This window comes from Ptiloglossa arizonensis, chromosome 8 (genome assembly GCF_051014685.1).
Source record: "Ptiloglossa arizonensis isolate GNS036 chromosome 8, iyPtiAriz1_principal, whole genome shotgun sequence".
NCBI classification, from domain to species: Eukaryota; Metazoa; Arthropoda; class Insecta; order Hymenoptera; family Colletidae; genus Ptiloglossa; species Ptiloglossa arizonensis.
Window position 1 is genome coordinate 18,225,771 of NC_135055.1, and position 19,735 is coordinate 18,245,505.

A 19,735-nucleotide genomic window follows, 5' to 3' on the forward strand; every position below is an offset into this window, starting at 1 on the left:
TTTCGATCGGATAGTGGATGATACGTTCTTGAAGAATGAATCACAGTTATCGAATACCGTCTAAAGAATAACCTTTCCATAGAGTACAGTATCGATGCAACTGGCATTCAAAGTGCAAAGAAACGAGTGCAAAAGGTTAGAAAAATAAATTGCTACTTCCTTCCAGGCTAAGAATACTTTTCGAACGAATTTATCACAATTATCGAACACCGTCTCAAAAACAAATTTTCCTTGAAGTACAGTATCGGTGCAACTGGCAGTCCAAGTGCCAAGAAACGAATGCAGAAGGTTAGAAAAATAAATTGCTGCTTCGTTTCAGGCTAAGAGCACTTTTCGTACTAATTTATCACAATTATCGAACACCAAGAACAACTTCTCCACAGTGTCAATGGAACTGGCATTCCAAGCGCAAGAAAACGAGTAGAAAAGTTTAAAAAAATAAATTGCTACTTCCTTCCAGACTAAGAATACTTTTCGAACGAATTTATCACAATTATCGAACACCGTCTCAAAAACAACTTTTCCTTGAAGTACAGTATCGGTGCAACTGGCAGTCCAAGTGCCAAGAAACGAATGCAGAAGGTTAGAAAAATAAAATGGTGCTTCGTTTCAGGCTAAGAGCACTTTTCGAACTAATTTATCACAATTATCGAACACCAAGAACAACTTCTCCCCAGTGTCAATGGAACTGACATTTCAAGTGCAAAAAATCAAGTACAAAAGGTTAGAAAAATAAAATGCTACTTCCTTCCAGACTAAGAATACTTTCAGAACAAATTTATCACAATTATCGAACACCAAGAACAACTTCTCCCCAGTGTCAATGGAACTGGCATTCCAAGTGCAAAAAATCAAGTACAAAAGGTTAGAAAAATAAAATGCTACTTCCTTCCAGACTAAGAATACTTTCAGAACAAATTTATCACAATTATCGAACACCAAGAACAACTTCTGCACAATATCAATGGAACTGGCATTTCAAGTGCAAAAAATCAAGTACAAAAGGTTAGAAAAATAAAATGCTACTTCCTTCCAGACTAAGAATACTTTCAGAACAAATTTATCACAATTATCGAACACCAAGAACAACTTCTCCACAGTATCAATGTAACTGGCATTTTAAGTGCAAAAAATCAAGTACAAAAGATTAGAAAAATAAATTGCTACTTCGTTCCAGACTAAGAATACTTTCAGAACAAATTTATCACAATTATCGAACACCAAGAACAACTTCTCCACAGTATCAATGTAACTGGCATTTTAAGTGCAAAAAATCAAGTACAAAAGGTTAGAAAAATAAATTGCTACTTCGTTCCAGATTAAGAATACTTTCAGAACAAATTTATCACAATTATCGAACACCGAGAACAACTTCTCCCCAGTGTCAATGTAACTGGCATTTTAAGTGCAAAAAATCAAGTACAAAAGTTTAGAAAAAGAAATTGCTGCTTCGTTCCAGGGTACAAAAACGTTTCTCGAAGCTGTCGAAGCGGAAGAGCATTGTGAGAGGAAAATTTGTTCTTCGACGTGACGTGGCTCGGGTGTCTCTCCGGGTTAATTTCCATCGTGGACGACTGACAACGTTCCGCGCGTTCATTGCCATGGTGACTGTCACCGCATGCGCCATCCGACGCTTCAAATTTGCGATATTACGGAAGCTCTAGCGAGCCTGGGTGCCGCGCGAATGCCCAAGGTCGCGCGTTTGACCCAGAAAAACAATGCTGAATGCGCCACTGCGCGCGATCCTGCACCGCATACCGTCGCCACCCAACTTCTTTGTGTTATCCGTACGAGGAGCCGCCTAATTCGGTGTCGTAAACTTCCTCGCGACATTGCGAAACGATCCGAAATACTCACGGAAGCACGGGGGACAACAAGGTACCATTTCGAAGCTACACAATACGTCGCGTTGCACTCGAGCCAAACTAGTACACACCCGTGATACACACGACCGTCATATTTTCCTTGATACTTTTATCGTTCGAAAATTGAATCGCGAATGTACGAAAAAGAAACAGCACGAAGAATCGTGAACGATAATTGAATTAATTCGAAGAACTGGTGCACGATTTAAGTGAAGATTGTGAGAGGAAGAGGTACCATTTTCGCCTAATACTTCGAACCGTAAATAGAAATGGAATACGAAGAAGGAATAGAGAAATAGAAATCGAATACGATAGAATCTAGAATATGGTACTTACGCACGTGATGAGTGTAAGTGGATGTACGTAAAGGGAAAGAGTACCATTTTATGCGTCGCCTGGAAATTGAATTTTAATTGAATGCAGATACGAGTTATAGATAAATCGGAGACCTTACCGGCGATTCGATATCTCGAGACTGAAGATATCCCGAATCCAAAATACGATACCCGGTGTAAGAGAAGATACAATTATCCCAACCGATGGACGGAATTCGAATCAGGGCAAACGGAAATACTAATCGGGTTTAGGTTAGATCGATCGCACACCTTACCGACAATTCGGTGTCCCAAGGTACGTAGATACCGCGAACCGAAAACGCGGTATCTCTGTATAAAAAAAAAATAAATAAATATCCTCTATAGCTGCAGAGAAATAGGGTGTCAATAAACGAAAATAGAAAACAAATCGAGAGGTGCGTACATCTGACGCGCGTTATCGATTCGATATAGTAATCTCGGTTACGCCGCAGAATGCAAAATCTGATACTCGAGCGAAAGTACAACGTAACGAGTCTTCACCCGATGGATCTCTATCGGCGAGGTACGCGTTCCTTTAAGAATAGATCGCATTACCAATTTATCCGTCGCGGCCCAAAACACGGAATCGAAAATACTCGTACGTGGAGCCCTCCGAGCGAGAAGTGTTTCTCAACCGCACAGTCGCGCACAAGACCGCGAGACGTACACCGCGATCGAAATGTACACGTGCGTACCAGTGACAACACCAACGCAAAGTATTCACCGTGTCGAATCCAAAGTACGTAACGTCCGATCGAGAGTTCGAATCGCACGAGAACTTGTCCAAAGTGCGTCCGGTCGCGTGGAAATCGAGTATGACGCAACAGGGACGAAGGTGGCGTTAAAAGGTTCGCGAGTCGAACAGGTCCCCACCGCTACGTACCTGTGATATAAGGTAGATCGAGGCAACACGCGAGACTGGCACGTGAGTCCTCTCTCTCTTTCTTTCTCTCGCCACCTATCTCGCTCGCTCGCTTTCTCCTTCCTCTTATTTCCCGTTCCCTCTCCTTCTATCGTTTCCCGTTCCCACTCTCCTTTCCGGCTCCCTCTCTTTCTCCTTTCACCGTTCCGGCTCCCTCTCGTCGACGAGGAACGGTGCCGTGTACGAAACCGAGCGGATGGTTGTTGTATCGCGCACGTGGAACCGGTAGCCTCGAGGCGCGATGCGTATATACACACGACCGCGGAGTCGTTGGTGCAACCACGTATCGTGGTAGGGAGAACGGCGAGGACACGCGAGAGCGTCCTACCTCAACCACGTCCGACACGCGAATGAACACCCGCGAAGAGCGATGTCGCGAGGTGGCTGCCGCGGCCAAGGGGAGGAAACTAGAGAACGCGCAACAGACGCGACTCGGTAGACCCTACCCGCGGTGGTTCGAGTGTACGCGGGCCGCGATTGGTCGTTTCCCTCCCGGTCGCGGCTCCGATTGGTCCACGGATACGACGGCGACGTGTACGCGCCGCACGGCCGGTTTTGCCTACGGATGATCGAACACATCGGACGGATATCTCGCGACAGCTGACGGCCGCACGGATTGCTAACGATAAGCGATAACGGTATCGAAAGGAAACTAGTTTCGTTCGCGGTGGGACCGTACGAGCCAGCGGTGGTACCGGTGACTGGCGTGGTTCGCGCGTGGGCGAGTCCGTTTCGATGCCCGATGAATGAACCCGCCGCGATCGATAGCGGTGGGATCGAGCTCGATTCACGCCCAGGGACACGTATCGAGCTCGCCCGATACGCCGTGGCTCGTTCGCGCGAAATCGAAGACGAATCGTTCGACTTCGGCCAGCCTCGGGACATCCTCCTCGAACCGCGTGCAATAATACAAGATCTCGCGAAAACCAATATTCCCGAATCGATCCACCGTACACCCGACTTACTTTCACCATTTCGACGCGTCAAGGAAAGAAAAAATATTCCAACGATCTCTCCACCGAATTACCGATACGAGATTCGCGGGTCAATACCCGATTGCTTCTTTCGCGTTGATTAAAAGTACTTCGGAACTTCGTACGATCTCCCGCGCTGGAAATAGCCGTACGCGAGACATTCGGAGCACGATAATCACGCATAACCCCGAACGATCCGATAGGTGAAACGATCGTGTTAAACGATCTGTTTGCTTCTCGACCGCTCATCGTACGACCGCTCCTTATCTCCCTGGCCTCTAATTCTTGCGTCTCGAGAGTTCGAGGAGGGGAGAGAAAAAAAGAAAGAAAAAAAAAAACCAGAGGTATTTAGGTCGTTTTGCGTAAGAAGTTTCCTCGTAAGGCACTTCGGGGATTTACGAACTCGTGGAAACTCGGCTCGAGCACCGTCGTGGATGGAAGCTCCGCAACGGTGTCGAGCACCCGGTGTTCTCGACCTGGACACGTTACCCGTGTTTTCGTAACAATCGCGGAAACGATATCGCGGATCCATTACGATGTTGTTATCGCGCGGACCCTAAAAGTCTCCGGGCCCCGTAGCCAGAAGCAAACAAGTTTCTACCGAGCGGGAAACAAAACGGTTAAATATATAAGCGAGAACCTAAACCGGGTCCGGTTTTCCGTTATAGAATAATTCACGATGAAAACGTCCGTGATCGAAACCGACCGTAGAAATAGCTCCTCGTGACCGCGGATCGCAATTAACCCCGGAGTACGTCAACCTGATAACCACTAAGACCAGCAGCACGGCTATCTTGTCATAGATTAGGAGGAACTACTGCGTGTGCGGTGGAAGGCGTGTCAGCCATAACGACCAATGACTCGGAAATGGAGAGAGCACCGAGAACCGATGCACAGACAACGCTGTACAAAATCGGAGACGATCTACGATCCTCTGGGGAGACTGGATCCTTCTCGAGAACCATCCGTGGAGAATGATACGAGAACGATCGCCAATTCGCGAAGAAACACGAGTGAAAATCCAATTGTGCTCACGATTGCACGCGAAAGTCTTTCGCGACAGGTTCTCGGCCGTAATTCCGAATGAATAACGATTATCGATCGTTCGATTATTAATTGAAATACGGGAGAGACCACGCGTGGGTCAAAATAGACCCGTGTGACACGGGTATCAAATATTTTGAAAGACACCGTTATTTCGACGTAGTTTTCTCCGCTTCTACGAAAAGTCGGAGTTTCAAGTTTGGGGGAGCCTGTCCGGGTCACAAAAGACCCACGCGTAGCACCAAGAAGATTAACAGGCAGTTTACCTTTCAGGAATCGTCTTTCCGGGGCAGAGACGGACGGGAATACAGTTCGTAAATCGAATTTGTGTACACGAGCGTTTACGATTCTCGCCGGGGGAATTAATTAAAATTTAATTTATTCGTTCGGTAAACTGAAGAACCCTCCGGTGTGGAAAATTGACGGAATTCAATCGCGGGTGGACAAAGCGCCGTACTCGATCGACGATCGGAGCCATTGAAAGATGAAAAATCATCGAACGCTGCGAAATGAATATTAACATTCCTAATTACGGGATTTGTACGGTTACGGTCGTTGTGCACCGCGTGCGTTGAAATTCCTGTCGGAGAAGAACGTAGGTTCTTTGGTAAACTCCGATGAAAAGGTAATATTAAACAAAGCTAATATTTCAGGACGGATAACGATGCCGAGCAGAACTTCGCGAACGTATACAATATCGTGCATTACGAATCTCGTTTCGAGGCGTAAGAAAAATTTATTTCGCGAACTCCACCGCGAGTGACAATTATTTGGAATTGTACCGAGATGGTCGAAGATCGATGAATCAAATTTTCTCGAGAACGAACGCACATTTATTTCGAATTATCGATTATTACGTACACACGTACGATTCATCTCGGACATCGCCACGAGTCTGTATCTGTGAACAACGTGTAATCGCTCGAGACAGATTGTTGAACTTGTTTTCGATTTAAGAACCGTTGAAAGAAAACAAAATCGCTCGACAATTAACCTAATCGTACAGCTTGTACCGACATGTTTTTTTTGTATTTACACCTGTCGGTTCGATCCCCCTTTCCGGGTGTTACCTGTCTGCCAATCGTAAAACACATTTCGTGACACGGGGAATTACGTAATGGACAACGGAGATAACGTTACTCGACGTTACATCGATAACGGGAAGTACATGTGGCGACTAAATGAAAAATTCCTTATCACGGGACTACACCGATATCGAGGTCGTTTATTGGCGTCGCCGACGTCGACGTTTCCATCGAATTATCGACGTAAAAATTACGGTGCACTAAACGCACTCGAGAATCGTTTCGCTCGTTGCCGCGAAACGATATCGAAGTATCCCGGTAAATCCATTTCAACGCAGAGCAATTTGTCAGCTACGCGAGTATTAGAGTTACGATTGTTTGATTACCGTCTCGCGTCACCAACGGTGTGTAAATAAACAAGTGAAGCTCGATGTCTCGTAAAACATTTCGTTCCTCATCTTAAATGCAACCACCGAATCTGGAGCTTTAGCGATACCGATGCGTCGGAGAGAGTGCAACGTCAATTTTTAAGGTAAGTATCCTTTAGAGTAAACAAACCTGCCTTTGCACTCGAACAAAGAAGAATCTTTCGATGTTCCCTTAATGCTCGAAACCGTGAGCGACATTCTTGGCTATTCTTTCGCATTGAAATCTATCTCAACCGAAAACGTCACGTATGGGTCTTTTCTGACCCGGAGAGACTTCTCACATTGCTCGATCACTGGTAAAATTTAGTGAAACTTAGTAAATAAAGTACTTGGTAAAACTTTCCGTAGTAATTAAGAAAGGTACGATAAAATAACAGAATCTTCGTTCGAAATATTTATGCAAGATTTTTGTCGTTGCGGGTCAATTTTGACCCAGACGTGGTCTCCTCCCTGGTCGCTGAAATCATCTGGTAACGCGAGAGTTAACTCAAAAGTATCACCCAAATCGATTCGTGGATGATCGTAATTGTAAAACAACGACTACAATCGTTAACGAATTAATTAACCGTGTGAATTTCTCTAACATCCCCTTTTGAAACATCCCCGCACTCGTTGTTCGAATCAACGTTATTTTCACTCCGAAACGTACCGTTGCTAAACATACTTTACTTGGTCTCTTGTATCGTAAAAGGATTCGCAAAGCTCGTTAATGAAAAAAAGAAGAAAAAGAAAAAGAAAGGAATCGATTTCGGAGCAGATGCGTCGCGACACTTTTATTTCGGAAAATTCGTGTCCCGGCGCGAGAAACCGGATACTCGATTCGAGGAAACGAAATGAAGCTTCGAATCCACGCTTTCGTTGGAAAAGACACCACGATCACCGTGTCACGTTCTCTTCGAAGCCGTGCAAGTTTCGCGGGCGACGTTTTCTCCCGAATATTTAAAATAGCGTCGGTATTAAGGCGATCCGTTACCACGGGGACCACCCTGTATATCAGAAGTAATATTCCCATAGGTATTCCGGAGGCAGCAGCTGGTTATTTACGCAAGGGCTTACAAACCGAGCGCGGACTACACGGGTGGCAGAGGATTTACATGAAAAATTTCACTATTTCCACCCCATTCCCGGCTTTACGTTTCCCTATTTCTCCACTGAAAAATCTATTCCTTCGTGTCTATATTTCGGGTTCGTTTTATAGGGGAAGCTACACGAGGCTCTATCGTCGTCGTCGTCGTTGTTGATAACAAGCCCCGATACCGATTCTCCTCAATTTCACGTGATGTAACGTGATTATTTCCTCATACATGTACCAATTTACGCGACATCGTTCCACCGTGTAAACGGCGGGATGCACAATTTTATTAACTCGGTCAATAATAAGCATCGAGTACAAACTTGCCATGGGTAAGTACACGTGTAATTACATCGAAAATATTCTAAACCGATTACGAATCTGTAATTGAATCTGTATCGTGTACACGAACGGTTTACGCAACTAGAACAGCGTCTATAACCCTCGTTGAATATTGATTCCAGCTGGAAACTTGTTTCCAGATGCGTTCGAAGGAGCTCGTGGAATATATTGCTCCGAATTTTTTTTCTTCTTTTTTTTGCGGAGTGAGGATGAGGGGGAAATTTCAAGGAGATCTTAAACATTTCTCCCGTTCGAATTAACCAGTTTTCATCGACGAAAGTCACAGACAATGGTGAAAGTTACCAGGTTATATTAAATAACGCGACCTTCGAACGACCTTCGCGCAATATTTTACAATTAGAGAAACCGTTCCTGGAATTTCATTAACTGAACGCGCACGATAATTTTCTCTTATCTCGCATCGTGTGCTTCATTTTAGCGGAGATATTCAAAGTGTCGCTTCAACAATAACAACATCGATAGTAAAAAGAAAAGCATCGAGATAAGCGGAAGACTGGTCACACAGTGATAATTTTTTATTTACAAAGCGTACACGAGGTGTCTAGATAGCGCGATATCAGACGCATCGATTAAATTCTCAAACGTTAGTCAAATTTGCATAATGGTCGTTCGAAGGTCGTACGTTTATTTAACGAGCGTCGATTTTCGTCGGTAAAATTCACGGTTTTTCGATGGAAATAAAAGTTACTTCTATTCTTGAAAAGAAAAAGAAAAAAAAAGAAACTACATACGACCTTGGCATTTCGAAGAAACAGGAGTTTCGCGAAAATTAAATTCTTAAATTCTTGACGATCCGTATGCACACGTGCGTGTGGACAATCTCGGGAGAAGATTGTTCCTCGAAGGAATCGTCGCTCGTGTTTGGTCAGACATTTTAGTCGGACCATATTCTACTTACGCGGAGATTCTCGAGCAACGGGCCTAGAAAAAATTCGCCGGTTCTCGAAAGATGAAGAAAATCTCACAATAGAAATTTCTCAAGAAAGGAGGGCGTTTACTCTGCGAAATTTTAATCTTTAAGCGTGTTGAAACCTTGTTAAAAACTTTAAACGCGTTTTTCCCGATACCGTGTTTTTTAAATTGGCGGCCAGGTTAATTAAAAAAGTAATCGATTCAAGACAAAGCTCTCTTACAACCTAAAATTACATTATATTCTTAATATAGAATTATATACTTCGCTCGTAATATTCTCGAACGGAACTTCTAAGAAATGTTTAAAAAGTTTACGAATAGAAATATTGAAAACACTATTTTGCGAATGGGGATGTTTGGAAATACTATTTCACGAATAGAGATGTTTGGAAATACTATTTTACGAATATCAATATCAAAAAACACTCTTTTCCGAATAACAATATTAAAAGATACTATTTTACGAATAACAATATCAAAAGACACTATTTTACGAATAGTAATATTAAAAGACACTATTTTACAAATAGAAAATTTAAAAAGATCCTATTTTACGAATAGCAATATCAAAAAACACTATTTTCTGAATAACGATGTCAAAAAATACTATTTTCTGAATAGCAATGTCAAAAATACTATTTTACAAATAAAAATAACAAAAGACACCATTTTACGAATAGAAATACAAAAAGACTTTTTCTCCGAACAGCAATATCAAAAGACACCATTTCACGAATAAAAATCCCCGGAAAACCGCCAGGTTCGAAACTACGTTAGCTGTCCGAGCGTCATGGAGCAGCCAATACAGTCGCGCCACAATATCAATTGTCGCATACCGTCGATGTTATTCGCGATGCACGTGGACTCGTTTCAGATTGGCGACGTAGCGACCGGCAATTGAAACACGCATGGAAAGAAATTAACGACCACCCGTGAATTTACGCGTGACCAAAGACCTCCTCGAACGAGAGAAAGGGAGAGAGACGGTAGTTGATACAATTAACGAATTCGTTGGTTCTCGACGATCTTGTATAAGATACCCCGTGGAGTCGATCGTCGATCTACCTGAAAAACATCGTGAATTCGTGGAAGATGTTATCTTCCGCTCCCTGGTCCGAATTATTATCCAAATAATCGTTTCGTCGTCTTCTATACAAACCTATATATATATATAGAATTATACGTATCAATATACCAATTTCACGATTCGAAATACGTAGTTGATCAGAGCGGTAATTAAACGATAATTTCGCGACGACGATCGTAGCGGAGAAAAATCGTAGATCCTTTTGAAGGAAAACGGGCAAGAAAGGGATTCAATTAGATCTTCAATGGAGCTTGTATACGAGACACTTATAGCCACTTGCGACCGAAGCTACCGGATCGCGATGACCTGACCAGGATTCCCCTGAGGCCCCCACCCCCCTCTCACTTCACGGCCCCTACCACCACCGCACCGTTCCCCTTCGGGCTCTTTCACTTGGCAAACTTCGGGCACCGATCCAAGATGCCGCAGAAATCGCGTGCCATGTTAGAAATTCAGGGCAGTTTGAACTTGGCTCGATGCGGCACCGGCTGAATTCCACTGGACCTACACGTGGACCACCGAGTGCTCCGTCATACGGAATCTGTGCATAAATTTTCACGATGATTCGGTTCCTCGACCCACCTCGAAGGTGGGGACCCTCCCGAGGACCCCAACCGGCTCGAGAGATCGAGACATCGATGCCACGAAAAGAGGACGAGGAAGACTTTCGTCGAATATTATATCTCTGACCGGTTGAGATTTCGTGAAATTGTTCACTAGTGATTTTCTTAACGATTGTAATTTTTTCGGGGGGGGGGGGGGGGGGGGCTTACAAGTGGTTTTTAACGATTGTGATTTTTGGGGGGGACTTACAAGTGGTTTTGTAAGGATTATGATTTTTTTGAGAGACTTACAAGTGGTTTTTAACGATTGAGATTTTTTTGGGAGACTCACAAGTGTTTTTGTAAGGATTGAGTTTTTTTTGGGAGACTTACAAGTGGTTTTGTAAGGATTATGATTTTTTTGAGAGACTTACAAGTGGTTTTGGAAGGATTGAGATTTTTTTAAGAGACTTACAAGTGGTTTTGTAACAATTGAGATTTTTTTGGGAGACTTACAAGTGGTTTTGTAAGGATTGAGATTTTTTAGAGTTTAGAGTTATTAAATAACGTATGCAAATATGTTAGAAAATACGAGAAAGGTATTTCCACGAGAAGAAATTAAATATGTTGTGAAGTATGTAATGTTACATTGTAAAATTTATACTAACTGTAAGTTTGTTATAATTTGTTATACTATCTATTACATGCTCGAAAGACATTATGTAATGGTGGTGCAATAAATAAATAAAGTGCATAATACAAATGATTTTGGGTAATCTCAAAATTCCAATATTCTTGGGAAGATTTATCGCTTAATTCCCACTGTGGTCAGCTACGTGTTTAAAATCGTGAAATTGATATATTAATATCTATAGATTTATACAGAAACGACGAAATGATTATCTGGATAACATTTTAAATCAAGGAATAAAAGATAAACGATCGTTCATACGTCATTTGTTCGATAAAATCAAATTGTGTTTCACGTTGAACGAGTAAGAACTTATTTGGATAACTGTGCGATCGAATGAACGTTATTAATATTTATTATGCGAGGTATCGATGATTCGAGTTCTCGAATATTCGGTGTAAATGACATTCAGAGAAGAATTTGATTTACAATTCACATCACACTAGTATTCGAATTATACTCACCGAATACTCGAATGTTCGAATTATGCTCGTCGAATATTTGAATCATTCGTGTATTAGAATTATACTCGCCTAATACTCGAATCACTCGAGTGTTCGAATTACATATGCTCGTTGAATATTTGAATCGTTCAAGTATTACAATTATACTCGTCCAATACTCGAATCACTCCAGTGTTCAAATTACACATACTCGTCGAATATTTGAATCGTTCGAGTATTAGAATTTATACTCGCCTAATACTCGAATCACTCGAATATTCGAATTACATATGCTCGTCAAATATTTCAATCGTTCGAGTATTAGAATTATACTCGCCTAATACTCGAATCACTCGAATATTCGAATTACATATGCTCGTCAAATATTTCAATCGTTCGAGTATTAGAATTATACTCGCCTAATACTCGAATCACTCGAGTGTTCGAATTACACATGCCCGTCGAATATTTGAATCGTTCGAGTATTAGAATTTATACTCGCCTAATACTCGAATCACTCGAATATTCGAATTACATATGCTCGTCAAATATTTCAATCGTTCGAGTATTAGAATTATACTCGCCTAATACTCGAATCACTTGAGTGTTCGAATTACATATGCTCGTCGAATATTTGAATCATTCGAGTATTAGAATTACATATGCTCGTCGAATATTTGAATCGTTCAAGTATTACAATTATACTCACCTAATACTCAAATCTCCTGGATGTTCGAATTACACATGCTTGTCGAATATTTGAATCGTTCGAGTATTAGAATTATACTCGCCTAATACTCGAATCACTCGAGTGTTCAAATTACACATGCCCATCGAATATTTGAACCATTCGAGTATTAGAATTATACTCGCCTAATACTCGAATCACTCGAGTGTTCGAATATTCAAATCCAGAAACTTGTACAAGTTACAGCGCTAGTAACGATATGAACGTACGGAATAATTTAACCGAAAAATATTTAACCGTCCACGCGTTTCTACCCGAAACAATTTTTTTCGATATTTTGCATAATCAAGAAACCGGTTGTAACAGACACCAGCAGCAGGTAGCTTCGTTAAAACCCACCGTAAATAGTTCCGCACGAATAGGAAATATATACCGTAATATTTTTCAATAAAACTGTACACTTCCCGAAGGAATATTTAAAAATGAAAAAAAAAAACATTTTCGGCGCGACGGTGTGCGTTGCGTTTATCGATCGAGGGAGGAGAGAGAAAAAAAACTGTCCCGAACGAAACGAATTTCGTATTCTTCGCGTTTATGAAACGCCACACCCGCAAATTCGGTGCATCCGTACAATATGGAAACACACGATCGCGTAACAGTGGCCATTTTTCGAAACGGGATCGCTACGTGAAACGTAATTACTTTCTCATTGTGTAATTCCGTTCCGCTTGCGTGGAGTAAACCACGCGTTGTTTACTCGTACAAAAAACAGACAGGATCGAAATTAAAAATCACACGTACGTGTTCAATCGTAGAAAACGTCCGTGTGCGATACGTTCACCGTGACGATATCCGTTTAAACGACGAGAGATGGAAAACATTAGTTTGATCAAAAGAAATTCGTGAAATCGATTTTTAAACAAACGAAACAATTTTTAAATATTGAATATCGAACGCCGTATCGGAAAATCGATAACGTTTCATCGTGGTAACCAACTACTCGGTATCTCTGTTTAACGTTTTTCGAAAAAATTAATTCGAATTAAAGAAGAGAAAAAATGCAGAACGCGTTACAATAACCATACGAGACACGAAACGTTTGTTTCTTGAGAATTCTTTGATCTCGAGGAGGATATCGGTGTAATTGTATCGATTATTTAGCAAAACATCGAATTAAATTTCAATTTGATAAAATTAATTTTAAAGTGTATCCGAAACGTCGATGAACAGGGCGATCGTGCGTGTACAGATTAATTGGAGAAATGAGAAAGTACTTTATTTCGTACTTACCTTGCACGCTTCTTTCGGTGAAATTGCACAAAACATAGACGAAAAGAAACCAACGGGGCGCGAAGCAAAAAATTCACTTCGTGCCAAAATTTCGTGAGGAGTGGAAACGATTCTCGAGGAAACACGGTACCGGAAACGCGAGAGTAAGAGAAAATAAGCGAAGAAAGAAAAAAAAAAGAGAGAAAGAAAAAAGAAGAAAAGAGAACAAAACACGGGAAAAACGTAACGCGCCGACAGAGGTTGCATAAAATTATTTTGTCACGTAGAACGGTACGTGTTTTGTCAGATGTATGAAATGCGAGAGTCGGGCTGAAAAAACAACGAACGGGAGCGCACGGATCGCGAGACGTTCGCAGTTTTCCGAATTTTCGCACCGTGTGAAAATATTATCGCGAAAAGTATCGCTCCTCGGTGCCGTTTAAAAACGTTTAGGTCGTTACGTGTTCCGCAGAATCACGTACCCGCGATACCGAGTCTCGTTAACGGTGGTACGTGAATGCAGCACGAGTGCAATCTTATCTGCGCTTAACGATTCGGTTCGTCGTGGTAAAAATTTAGGAAACTGCGCTCGAAGGGAAAAATTTGAAACTTGAATACGAAAGATCGGATAAAACTCGAATTTAAAATGTTTAAATTAATATTGAAAGCTAATCAGAGCGTTTGAAAACGCAATAGGAATTATTGCACGCAATTTCACTTCCGTGATTTGTCGCGCTAAATTTAAACGACGCAAAAATTCGTACGTTGATTCGCGAGCGTGGTTGGCGCCATCTGTCGGCCACTACTGGAAGTATTTCACCGATTAATATAAACGGATCGAAAAAAAGAAAAAAAAAAATGGCACCGAAATGGTAATAATTCCGTTGTCGCGATAAAATGTGTTCGAAGCACCGACACGAATGCACGGAGATAATAAAATTTGAAATTACGACTATTATCGACGCGAGAATCGAATTATTATCGACGCGAAGTTCGGCTTGAAAATTTGATCGTTATCTCTCGCGGTGATATTTCACCCGCGGTACGATCGTAAACACTATTATCGGGAATTAAATCTTTTTCCGAATCGATTAAATCGCGAAACAATGTTACTGTCGATAATGAAGGTCCCTTGAACTTACGAGTTACAAAGAGCAGCAGCCGGAGCGAGAAGAGCACCTAATTGTTCTTAATTAGGCTAAATTGAAGGTTACCAGGGGACAAGTAAATGTGAACCAATCCATGGCATCGTCCTCCTCTCAACCAATCGTGAGACTCGATTTTACCGACGACTACCAATCGCAGGGCAAAACTTATCGGCGCTACGAGCGCCAATTCGATGTCCTAGATTAAGCCGAGCGTAATGATTTTGTTTTTCTTGCCCTAATATTTCACGTAAAGAACGAACGCGACAATTTTACAATCGAATATGTTTATCCGACGTCCCTTTAAGTTACTTAAAAAAAAAAAAAAAATAATTTTACACGTACGTACACCTTAAAATAAATACTCGAATATTTCATACATCTGACACCGTCACGTCGTTTCTCGTTGACCGGTACACGATAATTGCGAAAAGTTCGTTGCAATATTGCAAAAATAACAAGTACTAAAATATCGAACAAATACAGCGTCGAGAATGGTACGATTCAAAATCTACTTACCTCGGTTGTAGGAACGAAGGCACTAGGTCCATCGAAAGCTGGCACTGGCACTGGTAGTCCCCTGTCCTGTAATAAATAAACATTCTCTTTATTAGTGTTTCATTTCCGACTAGCTTGAATACTATGAAAACTTCAACACCATTTTTAACGGATCAAGTAGCTCAGTCGATAGAGCGCAAGACTCTTGATCTCAGGGTCGTGCGTTCGAGCCCAACGATAAGTGAGATCGTTTTTTTCCTCATTTTAATAAAATAATAATTCAATATTTACAACCTTCAACCTTTTCGTGTAACAACAAATTGTCAACGTTGAGTAAAAAAAGACGTATGTTTAAATTCCGGTGAGGAATTGTGTTACAGCGCGCGTGCTTAATTTTGCTTCATAATCATGTTATATATTTCACGTGAGTCATACGAAACCCTATCGATCAGTCTCTCTACACGCTACGTTAGCCATCGATTGCAAAAACTCTTCCCAAAAATACATTCACCGTGCATAAATGGAACAAATAGCATACGTAACTTTTTTACGGTATTTTATTTTATTTTTTTTCTAATCGTAAACCATCGTATTAAATCAACTCGCTACGGAACTTTTATCGATAAAACTCCGTCTCGTTATTACGATTCAATCGCGATATTTCCCCGAAATTTGCAGCCGGCAATCGATAAATTAATCTTCCTTGCGAACGCGCGCTAGACATGACTGGCATTCGCGCAACGAGCAAGTTAAAACGACCGGCCGTATTTTTAGGCCACGGTTCGAACTTGTTCTATAAATAGAACAGTTAAAACAACTCCATTAACGTAATCATTGGTCCTTCCCGATCCGTAATGCACAAGAGTATCGCGTTGTCGGCGTGGTTCCACACGAAGCGAGTGACACTATTTCCGATCCTTAAAGGAATAAAAATAGCCTTTTCGCAAAACGACGCGACCACGGTGGCCGTTTATTTACGAGGAACTCCGGGTGAACATAAAATTATTCCACCGGAGCGTTTTACTGTTTCTAAATGGTCACGGCGAGACGTTCAGATACGTGCTCATAAAACGAGCGACTCCGGGGTGAAGAATAAACATTCCGAGGACTATTATTTCAAACTTCTCCGCTTTCGAATTTCCATCCGCGTTCAACTAATTTTATTGTTCCACGGATTCGAAACTTTAAAAACGTTCGACCGACAGATAATGGGATACATATTTCCTGAGATTTTGTGTACCGGATACTCGACTCGTAAAATTCTCGTCTATCGAAAAAAAAAAAAAAGAAATATCGTAACGTATAAATTCACCGTGAAGTCGAACGGTGATCGGAACAATAATTTTTCTTTTATCGTTCGTTCGGCTTGACTATAGTCAGAATAAAATCAATTGGCCGTTCAAGGTCACCCAGGAGTTACTCCCACCGTATCTCATCGATTACCCTGTCACTCTACCTGTCGTCTATTCGCGCAAGTCTTTTCCATCTTCCGACGGGACGATAAGTTAGAGCTCTACGATACCGTTTGCAATTACCAGGCTGGTCGAAAAGAGTACATTTGCTTCCTAGTTAGCTCCGAGGGATTAAAGAATCCATACGATGCTTAACAAAGCTTTAAAAAACTTTTGTTAAGCACCGTATGGATTCTTCGATCCGTTGTTTCTTCCTGGTTTTCTAATCTGGATTTTGATAGAACGTACACTCGAATATTTAGTAACTTTAGAAAATAAGGTGAGATATAAATAACCTAGAAACGGAGTCGGTCGAGACTACGGCTGGGACTGCTCGAACAATTAAAAAATCGATATTACATTTTTCATAAAATAGTGAAAATTGTAAGAAGAATTCCAGTTTCTAGTTTCGTTATTGCTACTGTGTGGAGTTGAGAAGTTGGTCTCTGAACATTACCCTGTTAATGGTTCCCTCGACCCAAGGGTCATCTTTCCAACTTTCGTCAGTACATTTTCCCCTGAAAGTTTCTTCTCTGTCATTAGAAAACCAATGTATAGAGAAACTCCTTTCACAGAAGTATCTGAAGATTCGAATCTGGAAGAATTACATCTTCTGCAGAGAGTGTCTTCTCTACCATTGAAAATCATTGCAAAGAGATGTTGCTCTTACAGAAGTATCCTAAGATTCGAATCTGAAAGAATTGAGTGTCTTCTCTACCATTGGAGACCCATTACAAAGAGAAGTTGCTCTTACAGAAGTATCCTAAGATTCGAATCTGGAAAAATTACATCTTCCGCAAAGAGTGTCTTCTCTACCATTGAAGACCCATTTCAAAGAGAAAATATTCTCACAGAAGTATCTTAAGATTACAATCTGAAAGAATTACATCTTCTGTAAAGAGTGTCTTCTCTACCATTGGAGATCCACCACAAAGAAAAGTTACTCTCACAGAAGTATCCTAAGATTCGAATCTGAAAGAATTACATCTTCTGCAAAGAGTGTCTTCTCTACCATTGGAGCTCCACCACAAAGAAAAGCTACTCTCACAGAAGTATCCTAAGATTCAAATCTGTAAAAAATCTCTTCTCTCTCATTCTAAACCCACTGATTAAACATTCTAAGACAAAGAAGTCACACCTTCCCCCGAAAGTGTCTTCTCCACCATTAGAGACCCACCGAAAACTAAAAGAAAAAAACTCCTCGCAGAGAACCGTTCCTCTTTAAAATCCGTAAAAATTCTACCAGTCCCTGGCAAATGCCCCAAGTATCAAGATAGGAGGAACCCGTAACAGTGCTTACCTTGACCATCTCCAGTATCTCCGCGCACTTGATCCTGACGTTCTGGAACGGGCAGTTGACGCTCAGCCTCAATATCACCGGTAGATGCAACGTGACCAGGCTCAGATACTTGTTCGCCTGAGCCTGCCGCGGGCCGTCGAGCGCGTTCCCAAGATTCAGCATCCTGCCCACGTCCCCGGGCGTGACGTCGGGACTCTCGAGCACCCTGCCGCTCTTGAATGAGACGTCCTCGTCCTGCGAGAGCGGTCTCTTGATCTGACCAGCGCTGAACTTCCTCTCGTCGTTCTTGCGGAGATAATCCTGCTGGGGTTGATCGACCTGGCGCGTGCTGGAACGCTGCTGACGCGGATCGTCCAGGTGGTCGTCCTCGCGGGCGAATATCTCGAAGTTCTGTAGCTTCGCGTCCTCGTTGGTACGGTTGTCGTCCGGCAGTCTGTGATAAATCTCGTTCGCGTTCTCGTTCTCGAAGCCGTCCAACGTGTTGAACACGACCCCGTCGCGGTTCCTGATCGCGATCTCGGTCTCGTCGAAGGACACATCGTCACCGCTGTCGTAGCACCTACGATCGCGGGACAACGCCTCACCGCTGCTCACCGTACGATAATTCAAATTCCGTCGATCGAAGTTCGCGGCGAGATTCTCGTCGAACTTCGGACTCTTCCCGTAGATCCTGGTGTCGGAATCCAGTTCGTCGTCCTCGAGTTGCTTCTGCTTCGCGCCCTTGACCTTCACGTAGTTCTTGGCCCTGGGTCGATCCTCGAGGCTCACCTCGTTCAATCTCTCGTTGGACGAGGAGCCGATGTACTTCCTCTCGCTCTCGCTGCTGGACCCGAAACGCGTCTCGGATCCGTCCTTGAACCTGAGGCAACGGTCCTGCTCGATCTTGAAACCCTTGCCCTCGTCGGACGACGTCGAGTGACCGGACCTGTAGCTGTCCAGGTCGTATCGTCGCCTCTCGTTCGGTGTACCGTAACCGGTCTCGATCCCCAAACGACCGTCAACGCAATCGAACGAACCGGACGGGTATCTCTCGGTACACTCGAGGCTGCTGTCCTCGAGAAACGCTGGATTCTCGGTCACGCTCTGGGGGAAGAAACCCTCCGTCCTGAACGTGTCCTGGAGTAGCTGCTGCTGATGATGATGATGATGGGTCGGCTGCTGCACGTTCTTCGGCGCTGACTTGGTCGGCGAGCGTTCCACGCTCATGTCGTATCTTCGCGCGAAAGGTTCAACAACAAACACGCTTTGGTGACGATTCGTTAGCGGGATACCCGTGTGTACGGGGGCCGGGTGGAAAATTCGCGGGAAAACGCGAACGATGGGGAAACGTCGTTTCGCGGGTACACGGTCATTGGACGGGGAACGTGGCCGATTATTACATCGGGACGCAAATATTATCTTTCCCACGGAACGAGCGGCTTCGGTGTTCATAAATCATTGCGTATCGACCACGCGAGGATAGAGCGGAACGTACACCACCGTCCGTGAGTTGACAGCGAACGGGTTCGCGGCGTTGCAGAATTCTACGTATCGGGTGTGTGCGAACGAACGATCCGTTATACATATGTGTGTATACATTTTCTTTTTTTTTTCCTTTTCTTTTTTCTTCGTTGAAGGTATTCGATGGTCGCGCGGGACGTTGTGACGTTTGTCGACAGGT

General features: G+C 42.7%; 2 protein-coding genes across 4 annotated transcripts in view; both read right to left on the reverse strand.

The window, feature by feature from the left end:
- The window catches only part of LOC143150478 (uncharacterized), a 28,639-nt gene extending 25,100 nt beyond the window's left edge, over nt 1-3,539 (reverse strand). Inside the window, exon 1 of one of the 2 annotated variants that reach the window (XM_076318761.1) lies at nt 3,105-3,539. The gene's annotated coding sequence lies outside the window, so the exon portion shown is untranslated. Of the gene's footprint in view, nt 1-2,776; nt 2,914-3,104 lie in introns of those variants that run through there. The other variant, XM_076318762.1, reaches the window with a different exon arrangement.
- Nucleotides 1-19,735, reverse strand: part of Sesn (Sestrin) — a 273,229-nt gene that overhangs the window by 199,781 nt on the left and 53,713 nt on the right. For both annotated transcript variants that reach the window (XM_076318753.1, XM_076318752.1), the window contains exons 4-5: nt 18,076-19,288; nt 15,346-15,411 (exon numbers count right to left, since the gene is read on the reverse strand). In XM_076318753.1, the coding sequence (XP_076174868.1) occupies nt 15,346-15,411; nt 18,076-19,288 (1,279 nt within the window). The remainder of the gene's footprint in view (nt 1-15,345; nt 15,412-18,075; nt 19,289-19,735) is intronic.